The 24395-nt window shown below is 35.1% G+C and overlaps 1 protein-coding gene and 1 long non-coding RNA gene across 2 annotated transcripts; both read right to left on the bottom strand.

Annotated features, from left to right (window-relative positions):
• Nucleotides 1-14927: 14927 nt before the first annotated feature.
• Nucleotides 14928-17663, bottom strand: LOC126632260 (uncharacterized). The gene is made up of 2 exons (XR_007626644.1): nt 15542-17663; nt 14928-15384 (listed from the first exon to the last, which is right to left on the bottom strand). It is a non-coding gene; the product is annotated as an uncharacterized LOC126632260 (long non-coding RNA).
• A 1621-nt stretch (nt 17664-19284) lies between these two features.
• Nucleotides 19285-24103, bottom strand: LOC126632259 (probable protein phosphatase 2C 10). Its single transcript, XM_050302577.1, has 6 exons — nt 23867-24103; nt 23543-23714; nt 22512-22745; nt 22137-22413; nt 19960-20114; nt 19285-19804 (listed from the first exon to the last, which is right to left on the bottom strand). Exons 2-6 carry the CDS (start codon nt 23579-23581, stop codon nt 19664-19666), a joined length of 846 nt encoding a protein of 281 aa, XP_050158534.1. The 5' UTR covers nt 23582-23714; nt 23867-24103; the 3' UTR covers nt 19285-19663.
• Between the last annotated feature and the right edge of the window lie 292 nt (nt 24104-24395).

The raw sequence follows: 24395 nt of genomic DNA, 5'->3' as shown, positions 1-24395 counted from the left end.
ACTTCAACATCTCATCACAAAATTTGAAAATATCACAATGTCTGATGATGAAAGTTTCTCTGACTTTTATGCTAAGCTTAGCGTAATTGTTAATGGCTGTCACAATCTTGGTGACAGTATTCTTGAGCATAGGATTGTGAAAAAGATCTTAAGATCACTTCCTATGAGGTTTCATGCTAAGAGGACGGCGATTGAGGAATCGAAAGATCTAAACACCTACAAGCTTGAGCAATTGATCGGGTCTCTACAAACGTATGAGTTAGAGCTTCCTGATTCCAAGAAGATGAAAAGCATTGCTCTCAATGCTGTCAAAGAAGAAGAAAGTGATGGCTCAATTGAAGACTTGTCCGAAGATGAATTGGTTGAATTAACCATGCAAATTAGAAGGTTTCTCAAGTCTCAAAATTCCAAGGGTCGTGAGCAACGAACCAACTCAGGTTCGAACTCAAAAAACTTTCGTTTTCTAGATGTCTTACATGACAAAGCCTCTAGATCATCTAGAACTAGTGAACATAGGAGTTCTAACAATAGGGTTCAGTGTCATGAGTGTCAAGGCTATGGACACATTGCTTTTGAGTGTGCAAACACTATCAAGAGAAAAGAGAAGAAGAATAGGGCAATGAAGGTCACTTGGAGTGATAGTGATTCAAGGGATGCATCTACGTCGGAATCTGAGAAGGATACGATTCCGTTTATAGGAACTGTTGATGGATATGACACAGAAGGTTCATTTGTTGAAGAACCTGACTTGGAAGAAGTCTTGAGAAAATATTCTGATCTCTATGACATCAGTGTGCAAGTAAAGAAGGATAACTCTAACTTGAAGAAGAAACTTGCACTTGTTGAAAATGAAAAGAAAGAAGCTGAAGTTGAGCATCAATCTCAGTTGGACAATGGAGAGAAACTGCGAGAGTCGCTGTTAGAGAAGATTCACATTCTACAAACCACAATTAACACTCTCTCGTCTGATAAGAAAGCTCTTGAGGACGAAGTGGTTGAGATGAGAAGAAAAGTTCAGGAGTTGAGCATAGGTTCCGGGAAAATTGACAAGATGCTTAGCTATGGAAAAAGTTCTGGAGACAAAGGAGGTCTTGGATTCTAGTCTACAAAGACTACAAGTTCTTCTTCTATCACTAGATTTGTCAAAGCCTCTAATATTCCTAGTTTGAAAGTAGGTGACGATAAATGTTTAGGTCTTACTCCCGAAACATCTATAATTTTTGCACATGTGTCAAATCCTGTCAAGACTTCAATTAATCTTAACAAACCCAAACAATCTAGGAAGTTCATTACTATATGTCATCTTTGTGGGATTCCTGGTCACATCCGGCTTAAGTGCAATAAGCTTAGAAAGAAAATTTCTTCTCAAGAAAAAGTTTCAAGGAACTTTGAAAAAGAAAATCTTAAGGAACAATTTGTGACTTATTTGAAAGAGATTAATCGGATTGCAAGAATTATATCTGTTCCAAGTACGGTAGTTCCAAAAGTGAGACAAGTTTGGAGAAGAAAAGAGAATCAAAGTGGTGTACTTGTCAATTTATCTCCACCTTCAAGTTGTTTATATTGACTAAGCTCTCTCTTTGCAAATGTTTTCATTAATGTATGCTTGCATGTTCATATAGCATAAATACTGCATTTTTTATCTTTCTTCTTGTTAAAAAAAAAAAAAAAAAAATGTATGAGGAAAAATAGAAAAGTATGATTTCATGAGTTCTAGCTTTGTTCACTTGATAACATGACCCTAGCATGATATGTTTAACTCTGTTGTGGACAATAGCCTCGTGTTGATAATATATCAATGATAATGAGTTGAACATGTTTAACTTGAGTGAAACCCGCACCCATGTGAGCTTTTGTGCCTAAATATAGTGTGTGCATTTTTCATACACTTTTTTTTTTATGTGTGTGATCTTATGTGTTTTGCTTCTCTAGAACTTGGTTTGAGACCTCTCAAAACTTTGTATCATATATTATTTTATTTTGGAGACGATAGTAGGCATTAGGACTTACCATCATTGCCATATATGCCAGTGCCTTACTTGTTTTTCCCTAGTTAGCCCTTTTGAGCCTATATGTAAGCCTTTTGTTCTTAAACCTACATTTTCCTTACCTAGCCTCTTATATTAAAAATTCCCTACCCTACTAAGAAGCTAGTAGAGTACGTTTTTCAAAAGAGAGAGTTCAAGGTTATTTAAAGGTTGAAGATGCAAATTTTGTGAAGAAAGCCAACTACAAATGAAGAGCTAAAGAAGAAAAGATGAAAATAAATCACTACGAATCACAAGTGAGCTGCCAACATTATAAGAAATCAAGAGTGTCATTGTAAATGAAAAGGAAGAATCATCAAAAATCAATTGTGCAGTTATATGTTGTTCATCAAACCACTCAATTTACTGCCAAGTTGATTGGTTAATTGTTGCATGCTTCTCTCGGTTTCATTTCCAACTACTCTATTAGTTTCTTAGACTTTGTGTTTCCTATATCCTTCATTTCTTTAACCGAGTACCCGAAGCCCCATTACACCCTTAACAAAGACCTACTTGATCCAAAGAAGTTAATTTTTGATGTGTGGAGATGAGATCAATCTGCAAGCCTATGGTAGAGCATTCATGTAATGATCTTTCGAGCGTATACACTTACCCCCAAACACTTTGAATGAAAATTCGAGCGTATATCTTGTGAGCTTAAGGGTTAAAGTTAAGTTGGTCCTGTAAGACTTAATTACATTTGTGTAGTATCAACTTTCGGCTATACTTGCAACTACACTCATACATGTTATGTTTTAGGGACAATGTTAGCTTGTGAATGAGGATTCAAAACTACATGTGTTTTTGCACTCTTTCATTCTTGTTGGAACAATTATATGCTTCTCATACAATTAAAAAAAAAAAAATCATATCATTTGTGTGTTGCATTTCATTATTTTTTTAAAAGCATTTGTTTAGGGGGAGCTTAACAATATGAAAGATGCATTTCTTTTCATGTTTATCTTTTCGACTATTACACCTGTATTCTTTTCCCTCCCAATTTCGTCCCCACTTTTATACTTCCGAAGCAGTTCTAGTTCACAGAAAGGAAATCTTTCTCCATCACATTTTGTTATGTTCCACTTATCTTCCGCTGACTGCACCTGATGGTTACCTCTAAGGCCTTTGACCTTTCTAGACAAAAAGGGGAGAAGTAGGAAGCTTATATTTAGGGGGAGAAGTAGAATTTCGAAAATCTGGTTGTTTGTTTTGTTGTTTGCTTTTATAGATAAATGCTTTCATTTTCAGCAACGTATATCTTTTGTACGTCACAGGTTTTCTTGTTTGAATGTGTGTAGGTTACAGACTTCAATGTTATGCATGATCGTTAATTTTATTAGTTGTCTGTAATTTTATGATTGAGGGTTTTGTCTAGGAAATGCCAAAGGGGGAGATTGTTAGAGTAAAATTGCCAGTTCCTAAACAAAACGCCTGAGTCTGTAATATTAGACTAGTGCTTGTTTTTAGTTGTAATTATTTTAGTCTAAATTTGTCTCACGTGCTCTCGATCACAAAATGGCAAGCGTTTCAGAGACATCCACTCAAGTAAGTTTGACATGCATATGCATTCACATGATATAAGTTTTTGTTCAATGGGCTGTTTAGCTTTGAAGTTTAACAATTGAGATATGGGCTTTACATATTAATTAATTTGCTATGAGTTCGTTTAGCTTAATTAAAGGCCTACTTATTAATATAAGATTTATTTGGAGTCAGATGCTATGCATTTAAAATGAGGATAAATTCAAATGGTTTTGTTTTTATCTTGATCTCATCTATTTAGAGTTTTAAGTCATGTTGAAGTCTCCTACTGCAACTTATATATATATATGAGATTACATTAGGGTTTTGGGTGTGCTGCCGCTAGATTAATAGAGTGCATCAAAATATGTTTTTATGTTTGCTGCATGCACTAGATTAGTTTAGGGTTGTCCATGCTACTGCCGCATATGCATGAAATTGGGTTTCTTAGTTAAAAACATCAAAAGGCAGTGGCGTTGGTTTTTGAGCAGAACGAATTCTTTTCTTATTGCTGCCATCTTGTGGTTTCAACAACATGCGTTTTTAAAGAGAAAAAAAAAATTTATTTTCATGCTATTTTCATTTAAGGTTTTAATTGAAAGTCAATTATGAAAATGTGCCTTGTGATTTTCATAATTGATTGTTTTTCAAATAAACACTTCATCATATAATCATTTTGCATGATCGAGTTAGTATCTTGCAAAGTTCGAGGAAAAGGTGATTGACGATCGCGTTAGTGTCGTGCCACTTCAACTCGAAGGCTGAAGAGAGATCGAGTAGCAAAGCGCGGAGACAAAACTGCCTACTAGTATGCGGGTCTAGTTGATGAGTTTTGTAAGTCTTTCTGTACTTATTTCTCTTAGTGTTTGTCCTGGCTTGGGAGCCCGAGGATTTTCCCAGTGGTGGGTTTTGCCTCGTTAAATCCTACATCATGTGTGCACTTTTTATTTATCGTTTTAATTGCATATGAGTATGATAGTTTGATATGTGATGTGAATGTGGATTTAATTTGAGAACTGAAAATTAAATTGAAAATTGAATTGGATTTTTAAATTGAAACCTATTCACTCCCTCTAGGTTAAACTAGTACCCATCCTAGAACTTTCACATAGGCTTCTCCAAAGTAATGGAGCACAAGATTCAGGGATTCCCCAGCTCAACCATGTCTCCCTAAACAGCCTTGTCCATAAAGCATACACAACTGGACAATGGAGCATAAAATAACAATGGAACTTAAGAACCAAGAGCATAATTTACTATAAGTAAATTATTCATATACCGCTTTTCCACCATAGGCTTAAAAGTTGATAAAAGTTGATAAAAGTTGAAAAATATCTTTAAAAGAACAAGTTAAAATACATACCATACTTAATCAAGACTAATACTATTGGAGCATTGTCTCGAGTTTTCATTAAGGCTCATGTCAAAAATTTCTTCAGTGAGTTCTTCCAAGTTAGCATCCTCTTTCTCTAAAGCTAAACATAAAAAGACAAAAAGGAAAACAAATATAACCTATTATATAAGCAAAAAAAAAAAATATATATATATATATATATATACAAAGTAGTATAAAATTTACATTCTTTGCCAAAAAACCAATCTCTAGTACATAGCAAGGCTTGAACGATTCCAGGCTACAAAGAATTTCGATATTGATCAAGCACTCTACCACTAATGCTAAATGCTGATTCCGAGGCAATGGTTGAAATAAGAATTGTTAACACATCAGAAGCCAAACGAGAAAGTACGGGATATCGAAATTGCTCCAGTTTCCACCATGAAAGAATATTCAACTCTTGTTTTCTATCGAGTCTCTTTTCTTCAAGATATAGATGTAATTCCGTTTTTTCAACTGAAGTTGACCTATCTTGGTAAATATTATCAAATTCCTACATATAAAAACAAAATAGAAACAAGGATCAACGTACAATATAAAGATGCATATAAAAAGTATAAAAAGAGGAATAACAAATATAAATACTACCTCAAAAAGTTTGTCTCCAACTTTTATTTGAGTAGGAGTTTGATTAATTGGGTTGGATACAAGAAGATGAGAGAACTTGTCCATGTAACAACCAAAGAGTGCAAACAATGTGCCACTAACATCCTTCAACTCTCTCGACTCCTTACCATAAAGCTTGTCATAACCCCACTCTACAAATTGCAATTTATAACGAGGATCAAGAATCACCGCAATGGCAAGGATCAAACTGTACTCTGACCAATACTTTTCAAACTTCAAATTCATATAACTCCCCATCCGTCTCATGCAGGGCCGGTCCAGAGATTTTTGAGGCCCGGGGCGACGTAAAAAAAAATGCCCTAATTTCATGTAAGAAAATTATTTATTTTCACACATAAGACATCGAAAAAATTATACTTAGAAAAACACTTCAAACTCAATAATTTAGAAACACAGAAAGACTAATTTATTTTGTATTGAGAGAGGGAAACAAAAAAACTGCGGGCTTACAAGTAGATAGATGATGAGTTTTGTTTTCCATTTGAACTTTGAATGTGTTTTTGAATATATCGTGAGGTGTTTTTTTCTTATTTGCTAAACTTGTCAATACTGGACTAAAAAATAATGATGTTTTCAAATTTTTAATTAATATGTATTATTAATGAATGGGTACTAAATTAAACATTTTGATGACACGTCATATAATTTGCAAATTTGGTCTACGTATTATTCTTTGTTGAAGATTAGACTTGAATTAAAACGAATATTTAAAAATAACAACCCACATAGCTACTAGATAGTAACAAAAAATAAATTACCAACCAAACAAAAATTTGTAAAAATTGAAAAGAATAAACATGCACATAGCATTTCGAACTTATGACCACTTGTTAATTTTAAACAACAAAAATCATTGTTTCTAATTAAACTTTTTGATCCTTTAACCAAAATTTCTAAATTTATACTCTTATAAAAAAAAAATTTGTAAAAAAAAGAAAGTAAATAAGCACACATGGTGTTTTGAACCCAAGACCTCCTTATTATTTTCAAATGACAAACCACCACTTCTAGTTAAATTTATGTGTCTTTGAATCAAATTTTATAAATTTATACGCTTATAAAAACATATGTAAATATACAACCCTAATAATTTTGGTGCCCCTAATTTTTTTGGGTCCTGGACGGTTGCCCCTCCTGCACTGGGCCTGGGCCGGCCCTGGTCTCATGAAATCATCACAATCTTCCTTAGCATGTTGAATACAATAATGGACTTTGAACACTTTTGTGAAGAACAAGTTTGATGTAGGGTAATTTGTTCCGGAAAATAAGCAAGTAACTTCATAAAAATACCCCAAGAAATTGGAAATCTTCTCTATTTTATCCCACTCTTCCAAGGAAGGACATGAACTAAAATTAGAATCAACAAGTGCCAAAGTGAGAAAAGCACGACGATAGAAAATAGCACTATCAAGCATTGTATGTGTTGAATTCCGTTTGGTAGGCACATCTTGTCTCAACCCTCTTTTACTACCTGGCCAACCCTACTTGTGCAACACAAGCAACAAACTTATTTTTTCTCCCTTCTGAACACTTTATATGTTTGATGCACTCACGAACTTTCGTCACTGATCCATCAATTTCCTTTAGACCATCTTGGACTATCAAGTTTAGGATGTGAGCACAACAACGAACATGGAAGAACTTTCCATCCATTAATAGCAAACCTCTCAAATTTAATTGTTTCTTTAATAGCTCAATAGAACAATCATTTGCAGAGGCATTAACCAAAGTAATGGAAAACAATTTCTTTTCAATCCCCCACTCAACTAATAAGGCGGTAATTTTTTCAAACAAAGCAACCCCGGTAAGTGGATGAGGCATATGACAAAAATTTAAAATTCTTTTGTGTATTTTCCATTCTTTGTCAACAAAGTGAGTTGTGAAGGTGAGATATCCATTGGTTGTAGCAGAAGACCATAGGTCAGATGTCAAACAAATTATTCCCTCAAGTGTATTTAACCAATCTCGAAGTCTTATCTTTTCATCTTCAAACATCCTCAACACATGTTTCTTAATGGTATTTTTACAGGACAATTTGATATCAATCAATAGCCTCAATCAGGAGATATGTATTTAAACAAAGTTCTAATGCCCTCATATTCAACAAACCTAAAAGGTAAATCATGCTTAACTATAGCCTCAATCAATAGCTCACAAAAACTAATATGGTTAAACTGAGGAGAACGCAATCCAACTTAAGATTTCTTCATATCAATGTGATGCTTTTTACTACACGAATCCATATGATTCAATAGGTTTTTCGTCCCACAATTACTATCACATACGTAAACTATCCCATAGTTTTTACACTTCGCATGTTGTTTATTATCAAGACCAACAGGCAATTCTTCAAACAAAGTTCAAACACGGGATCTCTTTCGACGTATCTTACCTACTCATATACCTTTAGCCTTTCTCTTTGAAGGACTTGGTGCACTTGTTGTACCTTGCGTATCACTTAGATTGACTATTGACATTTCCATAGCCTCGGTGTTCTTTTCATCAATATCCATCTGCACTAACCATAAACGAATGAACTGTGTAAATGGATAGGAATGTAGTAGCTAAGCAATATTGAAAAATCAATAAATGGAATAGCCGTTCTACTATTCACGGAAGTAAGATGTTTCCAGTTTTCATAATCCTACTAAGATGTTTCCAGTTTTCTTATTAAGTAATTACTTCCACCTTTTTTATAGTGGTAAACTTGTCAACCCGTGGTAACATAGTTATGCCTGGTCAACTGGAAAATACAATCAGTACACACATGTAAGCAAGTCTAACTAATCTTGAACTCCTAGGTCTAGTCTTTAGTAGTCCAATTTATAGAGAAATGAACTACTATTTTAATCATCACGCAAAAAACAAGACATGAATACTAACAGCATAATGATGAAAGTTACGTCTCTCAAATCAGCATATGAATACTAACAAGCTGAGATGCAATTTGAGAGGAAAAGAAAATGCTACTATACTCAAAGAGCAGTAAAAAAATTTAGGGAAGAAGATGAGAGAGATAACCGGAGTCAGAAGGGAAGGAGCACATCAATGAGCGATCTCTCAGTCTTAGAGAGAAACACCGTGCGATGGTGCGAGAAAGAGTGAGTCATGAGGGACCTAAGAGTTTTCTATTCAGACTATTGAAATTACACAAAAGTCCTCAATAACGGGTGTCAACGGGTTTCGCGGGTTCACCCAAAATGACCCGTTATTTAACGGGTGATTTACGGATTGACCCGTTAACCACCCGACCTGTTTATCACTCACCCAAATACTAATTTTAACGGGTCGGGTTGGATCGGTTAGGTTAACGGGTCGGGTGGAAAATGCCAGGTCTAATTATAGACTGATATTACAGTGTGTTAGCCCTCATAACTTGGCAAACGGTTTTGTTTGCCATGTTTGTGACTTTATCCTATCAACATATGAAAAGGATCCTCTCCCGATCCTTTTTATGGGAGGATCCGAGGGATCAATCATTCATGTCTGTTTATTGTACATCGTGCGGTCAAAAATCATTTAAAATTGAATATAAATAGTACCTAATGAAAACTGACCACACGGTGTACAATGAATGAACATGATTTATTGATCCTCCAGATCCCCACAAAGAGGATCCAGAGAGGATCCTTTTCCATCAACACATATTATCTTAATGATTTATGTCATATTTTTTTTTTTTTTTTGAACAAATAATTATTTATGTCGTGTTAAACACGTATCTTAATGAAAATCTTCACACTAAATTACTAAACATTATATGAATTCAAAAGCTCTCTTTGATTCAGAAATACAACTATAATTATTTCGCATCTACATGCCACATAAATCAAGGGAGAGACTGAGAGGGCTAAAACTTTAGTTTAACGGGTTACTCATGGGTATCCTGAATTAACCCATTATTTAATGGGGCTTAACAGGTTGTCTTGATAAAATCCCCTTACCCGTTAAGCCTCAATCCAAAACTTATTTCTTTCGTTTCATTTCGTCTCAGATTAACGGGTCGTGATTGTCAGGTCTACTTTATACCACGTATTTGAATATTGATATGATGTTCCCCCTTCTTTTCTATATAACAATACACTGCACTAAAAAGGTGGAGGAATAAATTATGAACTTTGACAACCATTTCGATTTTAGTTTCATTTTTCTGAAAATTTAAATGGTTATCAAATATGAAAACTGAAAACAAAATGGCTATTAACCGACCCCTTAATGCATCTCTAAAAGAGATGTCAAATCTTATGAGGAGATGCCGCTGTGCATATTTGATGACATAAAAATTCTTCCAACTGAAGTGTTATTTGTTGACTAGATTTAAAGCATTTGCGATTAGGAGTCAAATTTGACGTCAACATCAAATTTATTTTTGATTAGTTTAATGGTAGGTCCCTTATGCCACTTAGTACTATGATCTAGTGATTTTCTTCTTCATATGTAAGTGAAACATCTTAGATTTGATTTTCGCCAAAGGCGAATTTAAATCATATTATTGCTAGCCTATTGTGAGGTTAAGCCTACTCCCTCCCCCTTAGTGTAGATTGATAACAGTACTACAAGTATCGAGAAATTACAAGCAAAAAGGAAGAAATGCATAAATGAAAGAAGAAGGAAGAGAGAATTGTAAAGAGACAAAAAGCTATGAATTCGGTGTATATTTCACTAATTGTATTGCAATGACAGTTTACACACTTTATATAGCTCATTAGCTATCTTGCACTGTAAGCTATTAGCCCCAACAACTCTAACTAATTGCCACATCATCTAGATATCTAACTGTTTTGCCATATCAGCATAACTAGTTTTTGGACAATACTACCCTTCAATCAATATCAGTCAATATCCCCCTCAATCTGAACTTGGGTTATCAGTCAATATATCTACAGACTGATCTTCAGTAGGTATGTAGCTAACTTCCAAGTCACCTTAATGCACCATCTCTTGAACAAAGTGGTAATCGGTATCCAAGTGCTTTATCTGAGAGTGTAACACCGGGTTTGCACTCATTGCAATCGCAAACATATTGTCTCAATGAATAACTAGAGAGGTATGATGTGATATAAACTAGCACTCAAACTTAAACCCTCTTTTTGACAATTGTAGTATGGATAAGTAAGGATCGTTCTAGGCCGAGAATTAGGAGGGACTGCTAATCGACTCAAATTAGACTGAATTACACTTAACCAGACTCTTATGACTCAAGACTGACTCAAACTACTCAAAACTACACAAAACAAACAAATTGACTCGAAACTAACACTAAGGGTGACTTTGGACGAAATTTGAACTAAAAAGACTCAAAACAATGTGTATGGATGAATTTCTAACTTATGTTGACTCAAAATACTAAAAAGAAACCAGTTTAGACAGATTCTAACTAAAAGACACGAAATATAAAGGGGGAGTGGTTTTTGACGAATTTAAAGTAAAAGCAAACAGATTTAAAGACTCTAAACAACTTTGGACGAAATTGGGTGTTTTAATGGGTGAATAGCTAGCTAGAGGGTTCATCTCCACACATGACACATATGCATACAAATCGATTTCCAGTTATTATTCCTATCGACCATGAATGACAGCACCCCAAATTAACCGTGGACAGCACTAATTAACCCTCATATTTTCCTAAGTTCATTAAATTGGACTCAACGTCGCAACCAAATTATTCTTATCAAGTTCCCTACACGAACAGCATGATAGAGATACATATCAAAGATCATTAAGTTAGGTGAAAATCATAAGCATTGACAAGGCATTCGTAACTATGAACAATATGATACTCCTGCCAAAAATTTTACTTAATGCGATCATGACCAGTGACCTCCATTACTTATAAATATAAGTTCATAACTATTAGGTGAAACTCCCTTATATTTTAGCATTAACTTCATGCATGCAAACTAAGTAGGCATCCTTAATCAACATACAAGAATAAGTTCGGAATCAAACAGTTAAGCAAATTGCATTCACGATTTATAAAATAATAACTGAACGTAATCAATTCATATGCAATATATGTTCATGGCTTTGAATCCGCCTCTAGCTAAAACAAATTTAGTTCCTCATGTTCGCACTTAAACAAAGATAACTTAAATTAAACATTGAAAACAAAAGATAGAATATACCTAGGAACGTTCCAGCAATCCAAGCTTGAAGGGCAGGGCACGGCTCCAAGGGTCTTCTCTCATTTCTCCTTGCAAGGCTGGGGCACTAAAGAGTTTTCTGTGTATGATGGATGTGTGGTGCGAATTGTGGTGAGAGATGGATTATTTATGATTGATGCGGCACAATGTATTTATAGGGAGAAGGGAAGACACGGCAAAGGGCTGAGAATGAGAGGAATTATGACTCCAAATCAACAAGGAAAAAGGACACTTCTCATTCAGATTCTAGGGAGGAAAAGGAATGATCCTTGCGGCAAGAAACATAACTTCTAGAAGGGGTGGATGCGGCACCCTTTTAGGAATAGGGAAAAGACCTTCTCGAAGGGCTAGGTGTGGCATGATTTTAGGGAAAGGGCTTAGCTTCTAGAAACCTGATTTGTAGGTATCCTAATGTCATTTAGATGTCCTCCTTGTAGCTGGAAATTAGGTAGATTAGGATAAGGTTAGGATAAGATAAGATTTGGATAATGTAAGATAAGGTTTTTGGATAATGTTTCCTTGTTTTTTGCTAATTCCTTATCTTCTTTGTCTTGACTTTATTTTCTTCATCTCTTCAGCATATTCCTAGCGTCTTGAACTTAAAAAACGTTCATCCACCTTGCTCCATGTATGTGATATCCATTCTTGGCCCAAAACTGCTCCAAAATGCTCCAAATTGCACTTTCTTGCCAACTTTGTCATTTGAACTTGAAAACACACGAAAATAGTTTAAAACACTCTAATAAGTAGAAATTAGCTATGTAAATGCAAGAAAACAGGTTCACTAAGTCGTATAAATGTGCTTCTATCAATGTATGCAGAAATAACTCTAAATCTTTCAAAATACTCCTGATCCAAGCTATATTAGTAGTAGTGTGCACCAATGCTTTATATTCCGCCTCTGTAGAACTCCTAGATACTGAACTTTGTTTCTTTGACGCCCAAGATATGGGATTGTTGCCAAGAAAGACAATATATCCAATCACATATCTTCGAGTATTCAAGTCTGCAGCCCAATCTAAGTCTGAAAAAGCATTAAGAGTTAGTTCTGCATCTGATGAGTACACAATATCATACTTCAATGTCCCTTGGAGATACCTCAGTATTCGTTTCACGGCCCCAAGATGAATATCTGTTGGTGTTTTCATAAATTGACACACTGAATTTACTGCAAATGCAATATCTGGCCTAGTGAAGGTCAAATATTGCAAGGATCCCACTATACTTCTGTAAATGTAGGATCACTGAGAGGAATTGCTTCTGTCACTAGCAGTGAATTGTGCGGAAACAGGTTTGCAAGAATCCATACTAGCTTTATGAATTAAGCCTTTGATATACTTTGATTGATTGACAAAGATATCACCATTTGACTGATATGTAATTGAAGGCCTAGAAAATAGGTAAGTTTTCCTAGATCCTTTAGATCAAACAGCTCAGACAACTCATGAATAACCTGATGTACTTTGACAGAGTTAGAACCTGTCAAGATGATGTCATCAACATAAAGAAGAAGTATGATAATATCAGTCCCATCTTTCTTCATAAACAAGCTTGTATCAAACATAGAGGCACAAAATCCCATAGCACTCAAATAGCTTGTAAATTTAGAACTCTTAGCCTTTGGTGCTTGTTTAAGGCCATATAGGGATTCGATGAGTTTACAAACATGATTAGGATATGTAGAATCAATAATACCCTGAGGTTGTTTCATATAAACTTCCTCCTGCAAATCACCATGTAGAAATGCATTCTTAATGTCTAACTATTTTAATTCCTAATGATTCATTGCAGCTACTGCAAGAATAATTCGTACTATGGTATGTCTAACAATCGGGCTAAATGTATCAGAATAATCAACTCCATACTCCTAAGAGAACCCTTGAGCAACCAACCTAGCTTTGTATCTGGAAACACTGCCATCATGATTCTTTTTCACCTTATAGACCCATTTACTTCCAACAATCGACCTATTAGTTGGAGATGGCACTAATATCCAAGTACCTTGTGCCCTGAGAGAATCATATTCTTCTTGCATAACATTCTGCCAATGTGGTACACTTGCAACTTTTCGAAAACTGGATGGTTTTGTGGTATTAGAAATCGCAGTGACAAATGAATAACCACCAGAGAATGGTTCATCTTCAGTAAGTTGTAAAGTTTTCAACTTTGAAAAAAGTTACTAGATAAGTAGCATAATTCTATCTTTCAATAACCCCAATTTTCAACCTTGTAACCATAGAATGATGAGGAACTGGATCTGTAGTTGATGCATGAGTTTCAGAAATTGCATTCAACTAAGGTGAGAAAGGAAGAATTACCTCTAATTGAGAACTATGATGGACATGCATCAAAGGTGATTCATTTGTTATAGGAGTAGAGTGATGGTGATGGGAAGTTGATTTTGAAGATGGTTGTTACATATTTAAATCATTGATAGGTGAAATTGCCACATTCCCAATATCAGATTCTTGCTGCATATGTGAAGATTGCTGTTGAGAAGTAGTCTCTGTTAAAGATTCACTCTGTAATTCCTGAATTGGAACACTGTTTGATTGTGGTACTTGATTTTGAGTTGCAGGAATTAGCATTTGAATCACAACAGTATTAATTCTTGCATTTTGTGACTGTGTAGAAATATTGAAATCTTGAACTGATGCAGTTCTATATGGAAATTCTTCTTCATTATAAACTACATGTCTTGATAGAATTAACCTTTTACTTTCCAAATCATAACAGATAGCTCTTTTACATCCCAAAGCATAACCAAGGAAAACACATTTGGAAGATCTAGCTTGAAGCTTATTCATAGTGTTTGATCTTAGAAGAGGATAAATTGCAGTTCCAAAAACTTTGAAATTATGAATCTCTGGAACTTTACCAAATAAAAGCTGATATGGAGATTTCAAATACAAGCATTTAGATGGCATTCTATTGATTAATAATACTGCATGAGAGCAAGCATGATACCAAAAGCTTTGTGGCAAGCTTGCCTTAGTCAATAGGGTAATTTAGTCTCTATGACATGTCTATGTCTCCTTTTAGCAATTTCATTTTGCTAAGGAGTATATAGGCATGAAACCATGTGTGTAATACCCTTTCTTGCTAAGAATTCCTTAAACTCTTTACTCATATATTCACCTCATCCATCAAATTGAAAACTTTTAATTGAAGCATTAAACTGAGTAAACACAAATGCTACAAACTTAACAAATATTGGAAAGACATTTGATTTATTGATCATAGGAAATATCCACATGTATCGTGAAAATTCATCTACAAATGTGATGTAGTATTTATATTCTTTTACAGACTGTGTTGGAGATGGTCTTCATATATCAGAGTGGACTTTCTCAAATAGAAAACTGGCTTTATTACATCTAACAGGAAACACTTGTCTACACATTTTCCCTTTAATACAAGAGGAACATACAATTTGACATGAATCTTTATTAACTGGAATATTAGCACTCTTCAGCATTGAAGTCAACACTTCTTCAAATGGATGGCCTAGCTGTTTATGCCACACTGCAGTTCCCACTTTTTGTTCCAAGAATGCAGCACATATACTCAAGATTGCAGTAAAAGAATTAGCAAACACATTGACTAGAATCTTGAAGAGTTCCCCACCATCACTCATTCCTTGGTACAAAATCACCCTTATTGCCTTGTCCTATATAAAGAAATCCACATCATCACAAATAAACCAGCATAATTTCTTAACAGAAAGAAGTTCAAAGTTATTTGAGGCACATGTAGAACATTATGCAATATTAAGGCATTAGAAGGAGTAATAATGGAAGTAGAACCAATAAGCTTGACTGCCAAACCTTCACCGTTTCCAATTGTAATTTTCTCATCTCCATTGTAAGGATTGACTTGAGATAAGGCATTGACATTTGTTGTCATATGGTGTGTAGCACTATGTCTAAGATCCATGCATCACCATTAGAAAAACCATGTCCATTGTACTGTGGTGGACCTTGACCAATATGAGCCTGTGCAATCATTGCAGTTAGAGATGGTGGTGGTGGACTTCCTTGGTAAGTGAAATTATTTCGATGGTAGCATTCAAGAGCAATATGCCCCATTTTTTCACAAATCTAACAGATGATGAAACCTATGTTTCCAGTATCAGCCCTATGATAACAATTGGTAACAGTGTGTCTTCTTTTAGAACATATCTGACACTCAGGTGAAATACCAAACCTGTAATTCGTATTACCATTCAAATTGTTACCCTTCTCAAACCTATTTCCAGAGAAAGTACCATTTCCAGAGAAATTACCACTCTATGACTGCAGACTCTTCCTATTCCCAGAGAAATTACCATTAGTGTTCCCATTACCACTCATATTACCAAAGTTGCTCGAAAAAGGTCTTGAATTATTATTATTGCTCCTAGTATACTTCCTGTTACCTCCAGAAAAATTAGGTTTGTGAAAAGACTTGCTTGCATTCCCTATGAAACCAGAACCACCTTGAAATCCAGATTGATAACCATGTGGTTGCTCTCCTTCATAACCACCTTGAGATCTTTGGGAATTAGAACTCTTACCAGTTTCAAAATTATTGTAACCACCTAAAAACCCATTAGAATCGGATATTTCTCCTTGAACATACATTACTGCCATATAAGTGCTAAGAGATTTCATTCTTGACTCAATACTCGCTTCTGCTCCAAGAAGTTGAGCTCGCAGATCTTTATATGAAATAGTTGAATCCCGAGCAAGTATGACAATTTTGATCATTTCAAATTCGGGTGGTAATCCAAATAAGACAGCTATAAGAAAGTCATTTCGCAGTAATCTTTTCTCCAGCAGATACAAGTTGATCTCTGATAGTCTTGACTCATAACAAAAATTTATCTATCGATTCCCCACATTTCTGAATGGTGTGAAATTCACTTTTCAATTGATTAATTCACACCATGGAAACTGATGCAAACCTTTCTTGTAAACAGGTGCATGCCTCATAAGAAGTCTTGCAACCGATAATATGCTCCATAGCATCATCAGACAAAGTAGCTATGAGCAAACTCATCAAAGCCAAATCTTTCTTTACCCAATTTTTGTAAGCCGAAGTGACCTCTTTTGTAACTCCTATCTCTGTATTGATCACAATTTTTGGAGGACATGGAGCATCTCTAGTGAAATGATAAAAAATATCTTAACCTCTAAGAACCGACTGAAATTGAAAACTTCATTTAACAAAGTTGTCATCTTGTAATCTCACTATGAGCATACCAAATAATCCTTCAATCTTTACAGTAGAATCTGCCATTTGAATACAATTGCAACTAGTTTTGATCACACAATACTTGTTCTTCACAGAAAGCTGTGTTCTTGAAACCAAATTACAAATTTCTCAAGAAACCACTATTTGGCTATCGGCCTTTTTCGAGTAAAAAATTAACAATCTTCAACAATTCTTATACAACTTTAACAATTTTGGCTATTGGCTTTGTAATCTTTCATAAAATGGCTATCGGCCCTTCAATCTTGAACACAAATGACAGAAATTTGATACCGAAGCATTAAAGCAAACAGTTGGCGCGCACAGAAAAATCAGAAGCATAGAAACTGATATACACTGCAATCTTGATCATGAAGGATCAAGAACTTCAATCAACCAGCAAAGAACCTTCGATCGACCAAAAGGAATCGCACAACGGAATCGGCACCGAGGATCGACGGGCTCACAATACCATGATAATAGTACTACAAGTATCAAGAAATTACCAATGAAAAGAAAGAAATGCAATAATGAAAGAAGAAGGAAGAGAGAATTGTAGAGAGAGAAAAGGGTATGAATTTCGGTGTATATTTCACTAACTGAAATGCAATGACAGTTTACACACTTTATATAGCTCATTAGCTATATTGCACTATAAGCTATTAGCCCCAACAACTCTAACTAATTGCCACATCAGCTAGATATCTAACTGTTTTGCCATATCAGCATGACTAGTCTTTGGACAATGCTACCCTTCAATCGATATCAGTCAATATAGATAACATCGTTTATTAAAAATAATAATAATAAATGGTAGGTCTCTTATTCCACTACATTCCAACCAATAAGATTTTTAACATTTTTTTTTTAATAAATACAACCAGTTCAAGTGCTACATTAAGAAAATAATATTTGACAATTTAGTTTGAGAAACACAAAAGTTTACATAAGACTTCAGATTGCCACATTAGCCATCAATTGTAATTTGACTATTATATAATTTGACATTTTCATTGGAGATGTTAAATAATAAGACTAAAAGGCATCAAGGTATTCTTTAGTGGAGATGTAATATATGATGTAGTAGTTGAGTCATTTGACTCTTTACTTTCTTGTTGCCTTTTTGTACAACAAACAAAGATAAAGTCAAATATATTTAATTTATCATGGGTTCCATTGACAACTAATATGATAAAAAAAACAACTAATATGATGAAAGCTAGAATCAATTTTAATTATTTTTGAATAGTTAATATAACCATGAGTCCAATATATTAATAAAATAAATATTTGACACATTCATTAAAAATGAAGAAAATTTGATATTTAATCAATTGGTCACATCAATCATCAAATAAGATTATATTATATTAAACATCTCATTTGAAGATGGTCTTAATTGCGAAGTCATTTTTTTTCGGAATTCGAACCTAACACCTCTGTGAAGAGGAATACCATTGGACAATATTACTATGAGTCGCCTATTGGTATAAAAGGGAACATACATAAGATTTATGGATACAATCGTATATGTCCCCTACATATTCGCCAAAGATGCACACATAAAGGAATTTCATACATTTCAAGTTCCATACGAGCCCATGTGGAACCTGAATGTAGAGGATGTGTGTCTTGTGTGGACATATCTGAGACGAATAATGCTAGGAAGATTAAAATTGTAACTAAATTTTGCAAACTAAATAACATGGATGTTGATGGTTGAATTTTTATTTAAGTGTTGATTAACGTGATTATTTTTTATTGGTGACGCATTATTTAGTTTACAAATTTAGCCTACAAATTTAATTTACCTAGCATTACTCATCTAAGAATTCTCAAAATGTAGAAGAGTTGTCATGACATTCTTCCAAATTCTATAGCACAAAGATATATTCTATTGGCTTTAAGTGGGTTAAACGTCTTGGATTATCTAACAACTTTATTGAAGGAGATTATCAACTTATTACGGAGATGACAAATGTTTGCACCCTTTTTGAGAGCTTTCAATGTCGAAAAATGTGTCATGTTTACCGAGAAGCAAACTTTGTTGCTTACGCTCAACCAAACTATGGACTCACTTTTACTAATCTTTGTATTTGATTTTGTAATTTTGCCATGGAAGTATGAATGTTTGTGCAAGAGTAGGCAGATGTAGCTCCAAGGGGTTGCCTTATCATATGGCCTGACCCCAACCCCAGCGGTTGCCTTCAATATCGTTGTATTAAATCAAATTACCATGAAAGGGGAAGGAGAAGAATCCCAGTACTCCATTTCCAGCTAAGATGCGTGTTCAATGGCAGGCAAATTTCACAATTCCATAGAGTAAATGGGAAAAACCTGGTCCAAAACAAAATGCATTCCTCCAATCACAAACAGAAGTACGTCCACGTCATCACATATCCGCTTTTGGTCATTTGTGTAAAGTAGAAGGCCATATACACATCAGACTAATTCACCTTCTCAAAGAATTCAAACAATATCAAAACACCAAACATAAAAAGAAGAAGCATAAATTTACACTGACAAGCATCCCTCTATTTCTCTCTTCCTTTTTCTTTCGCCATTTCCGTGCTCTGCAGAAATTCGCTGTACCGTAACCCCCCGAACCAGGTAAGTATTCGTTGTTGTGTAATCCATTCGTAAATCACCCTTGCATATGAAGAAACTTCAATTATTCCTATATACTGCACCCAGAAAGCAATACGGTTTTACTGGTATCATCCCCTTAGTCTAACAACAACGCATGAAATATCATCTTTACTGTCTCTTTTCAGTGCTTCGGCGGTTAATTGCTTTGCCGCCTTCAGAGGGTCTTTAGTCCTTCTTGCCATATTAACTACCTCTTGATTCTCCATGACCTGGATTATCACAGAAATAAGTCATTGCTAAGAGACTTTTCAATTTTATCTTGTTGCTATGAAACTAAAGCATGCAGTGTTTAAGCGAATTCTTCCTGCTTTTTCTAGAGTGCACAATGTACCAAGAAGAAGAAGGATCGGGTAAAATGATTCACCTTCCAAAGACCATCACTGGCAAGGATTAGAACATCAGTACTATTGTCTACGTAGACATCTTGTATGTCGGGATCCGATCGCAAATGTGACTTGAGGCTTTTGTCTCCAAAGGCACGAGAAACTGCTAGCTGCCCATTGACTCTAGGGACATCTCCTGCAAAGAAAACGGTTCAATAGATGTCAGTTCAATGAAAGACTTAACATAAGCTCAATTGCAACCTCGTGTTACAGCAATAAATACCAATGCGCTGAATATTCATTAACAGAAAAGGCTCATAACTGGCTGTTGTAACTTAGAGCTGCATCAGACAAGTATTTCAAGACTTAATCTCTTTCGCACAGATGGTAAACTAATATTAAGGTAAAAAAGAATCCAAGTCATGAAGGACAAACTAAAAGCTTTCCCATAACCATAGGGTTACACTAGAGCTCAGCTTTAAGTCCTTACCTTTTTGCATTGGTAATGGACAAGTTAACAGGACATATTCAAGAAGATATCCCTGGTGTATGCTTTTCGTAGATCATATAGTGTTGATAGTTGAAACATAGGAGGGAGTAAATGCGAAGCTTAACCTTTGGGAGAAGTGTTGGAAGCTAAAGGTTTTCTTCTAAGTACGTCAACGACAAGAGTATATGGAGTGCAAGTTCAGTGGCGGCCCAAATGAGGTAGAGGTGAGGATTGGAGATTAGGAGTACCAAAGAGTGAACATTTTCGTTAGCTTGGATCTATCTTGCAAATTAACGAAGAATTAGATGGAGATCTCAACCATGGAACACAAGCTGGATGGATAAAGTGGAAAAGTGGATCGGGTGTGTTGTGCAATCATCGTATGCCACTAAAGCTCAAGGGAAAATTTTATATTACGATAAGACCCGTGATGCTTTATGGCATGAAATCTTGGACGGTCAAATAGCAACACGTGCAAAAAATTGAGTGTAGCGGAGATGAAAATGCTTTGTTGGATATGTGGGCATACGAGAAATGATAGGATTAAGAACGAGGATATCCAAGGTAAAGTATGAGTTGCCGCAATTGAAGATAAGATTAGAGAAAATCGGTTGAGAAGGTTTGGACATGTGAACCTAAGACCCACAGAATGCTCTGTTTAGAAGATGCGACTATGAGATGGAGGCTCAGGGCAAAATAGGTAGAGGAAGACCTAGGAAGACTTTGAAAGAGACTACAAGAAAAGATATGGATTACTTGGAGCTAACGGAAGACTTGGCGCAAAACCGTGTGCAGTGGTATTCTATGATTAATATAGCCTACCCCATTTAGTGGAAAGAGACTACAAGAAAAGATTTGTTGTTGTCGTTGTTGTTTAATTGGAACTTGTGAGTTTTTCACTACTTTGTGGCATACAAGTGTTCTATTACTGTAATAACCATGTCTATACACAAACAAACAAACAAATGAACAAGCAAACAAAAGTATAACGTTCTAGGCTAAAATGAAAGCAAGGATTGCATTAAACCACACTTGAAAAGTGTCCTAATGAGAGAGAAATATTGCAGGAAATGATTAAAACATGTAAAGCATCACAAGTACCGTAAAGATAAAAAATAATGCAGGGGATGATTATAACCTATAAAACACTGAAAGGACACAATAACAGTTTTTCTAGAAGATGTCTAAACATCACAGTTGAACAACCAACAGTACAAGATGTCTTTCACTGGTTGTGTTTCGATAGTTAAATATGAACAGAGAAATCTTGATTTTGTTACTTCAAGTATTTCATTACTTCAGAACATATAGGAAGAGTTGGTGCATTTGAAAGTCATCCTCCCTACTTCTAAGCTCGGATGTACAATAACATCGGACAAGCAAGATGTCCATATTGCTGAGACAATTCCAAGGAAACAAAGTATCTACATTTAGAAAATAGTCCATCGTATTGCTTATATCTATTTGGTGGAAGAACTCATCAACAATTTTAACTGTAATGCAAGGAGGTGAAAAGAGTCTTTGGAGTTCACAACTAAGGGGAGAACCTTGCAGCAGAAAACTAGTATGCATACAATATATGAAAAGATGAAGAACAATTTAAAATGAAAGTAGTGAAGATTGACAACTCATTCCTTCATGAAAAACCAGCAATGTCCATTCTAGTAGTTACATCTTTATGTGTATTAACACATTGCTGAACATTTTAGACATCGGTGCTGTAAATACCTGGCATGTTAGAGACAAAGCCACCTTTGTTTTCAATGCTGCCTCGTTCGTTGTTGGGCTCATGATCTATAGACATCTGTACTGCCTGACCCGCCCTTGAAAGAACTGCCCGTGAATCTCCAACATTTGCAACCAATAACCGCCGACCGTTTAACAATATTGCAGTAACAGCAGTAGACCCGCCACGGCCCAAGTCAGAACTATGCGAGAGAATTGCCTGGTCTGTCCTCTCATAGGCTTTTGAGATAGATCTGTTTGGATCAACCCAAAACTCTTCCTAGAATAGTTACATGAGAAGTGTAAGATAGTGTCATTCCACTTAAATGCACCTAAACAATACCAATAGATGAAACTCTCTGAAATTAGTAGCAATACCTCCTTAAGGATATTTGAAAATAAATGCTTCTGTAGGTATGCAGGCACATTATCTCCCAAATGGCCATCATAAATAGCAAACAATCCTAACTCATGTCCCTGGATCTGAACAAACTTAGCAACATGATAATCCTCCATTGGATGATTTGCTTTTCCTTTTACCAGGCTGAAGCCATACTTTATTATCCCATCGTTGTTTCTTCCCTTACCAGAGCCAGATGAATGGCCCCCATACTGCACAGAAAAATTAACATAATACAACCTCAATCTTGTGTATCAGGGACAGGAAATATTCAGAAGGAAACAACTATTTTCGATTCTTTTTCTCAGAAAACTGAAAAACTTTCAGTTCCTAATCCACTTAGTGGGGATAGATTGGAATATTAGTTTCAAGCGCGCAGGCTAGCATAGAAGAAAATTGAGCTTGAATCTATTTTTTTACAATTTATTTTCCCTTCGTAAGCTTCTTTTAACAACAATGAAACATAACTCTATTCTCTGCCTATAGAGTATAAGACAACATACTTATACTAACTGCACCAGACCAACAACAGCAGCCACTTAGATACATGTTGATTCGGTTTTTTATGGCCCTAAAGTTTTAGTTATTCAGAACATCAGCTGCAGCTACAAAAATTATCAGTCAACTAGAACACGAAAAGCAGTTCAATTTACCAAATATTCCATAGCAATCCATTAAGAGCAGCTCAGAAAACCAAAATACACAAAACAATCGATCGAGAAACATGAGAAAATCAAACAAATAAGAAAAACATGCATGAAGGATCATGGTCCCTCTAAAATCCCAAAAAGAGTCTATCAATCCATCTCACCATAATAACACAGAATTTTCACATCTACCTAAAATCTAACGAAAATCCTACTAGAAAACAAAGTACATGAAAAAAAAACCAAGTCAACTGGACTCAACATTTGGTCCCAGAAAATAATTGAAACCCATGATTCATAAGACTTATGATTGAGCAAATAAACACCAAAAAGGGAAATAAAAAGTGCAGAAAAATGATTACCTGAGAGTGGGAAGAACTAAAACAGCATAACCTATCCATAAAACAGAAAGAAAAAAAAGGAAGAAAACTGGAGCTAAATCTGCAGCATCCACCACTTGTAATCACCTCCAATCCAAATTCCAAACCAAACCCACCTCCAAAACCACAAACAAAAATTGCCCAGATTCTCAAACTGCACGATCAGACCCGAATTCAATCAGTATAAACAGACCAACCAAAAACCCTTTTCAGAAAATATATAGATAAATAAACATCCGTAAAAACCCATAAAAATCTTAAAAACGAGTAAAATCAGAAAGTGGGTGTCCGAGATTTTGGTCATACCCATCCAATCAAAGGTAGAAATTGCTTGGCGGTCTCTTATTTGCCGGTGGTGGCTGCTTTTCCTTTTCTTCTTCTTCTTTGTTATGACTTCGTACACACAAGATAATAAAAACAGAATGGTGATGATGACGAGTTATAAAGAAAATATAAATAAAAGAGAGAACATTTCAACTTTTTCTTATTCAAAAAAATTAAATAAAAAACATTAAAAAAAATTGTTTTTCTTGGGAAGTTTTGTGGGAGTCCTAGGAATTGTGTTTGATGATTTATAACTGCTGTCGTGGGAGTCTGGGAATTGATATTAATTAATTAATTGTGTGTTTTTTTTAAATTTAATTTAATTTAATTAAATAATGTGAAAGGTCTTAAAGCAAACTGGGAAAAGGCTGCCATAAAAGACTTGTTGGCTGTTGACTTTTGATTCCTGCTTCCCTTCCTTCCACTCTCTCTCTCTCTCTCTCTCTCTCTCTAGTCTGTTTCTTCGTAGACTGCTTTTTCGTAATTTTAGCTTCTTTTTTTTTACACACGC

The sequence above is a fragment of the Malus sylvestris genome, chromosome 8 (genome assembly GCF_916048215.2).
Source record: "Malus sylvestris chromosome 8, drMalSylv7.2, whole genome shotgun sequence".
Classification (NCBI taxonomy): domain Eukaryota; kingdom Viridiplantae; phylum Streptophyta; class Magnoliopsida; order Rosales; family Rosaceae; genus Malus; species Malus sylvestris.
The sequence above is the reverse complement of the archived record's forward strand: the minus strand, read 5'-3'. Positions and strand labels throughout refer to the sequence as shown.

Coding starts and splice junctions, on each gene's coding strand:
- LOC126632259 (XM_050302577.1), bottom strand. CDS start 23,581: ATGGATAGGTTATGCTGTTTTAGTTCTTCCCACTCTCAG. Junction 22,746..23,542: donor TTAGTTCTTCCCACTCTCAG/GTAATCATTTTT, acceptor TTTTCTGTGCAG/TATGGGGGCCATTCATCTGG. Junction 19,805..19,959: donor CCAGTGATGGTCTTTGGAAG/GTGAATCATTTT, acceptor GTGATAATCCAG/GTCATGGAGAATCAAGAGGT.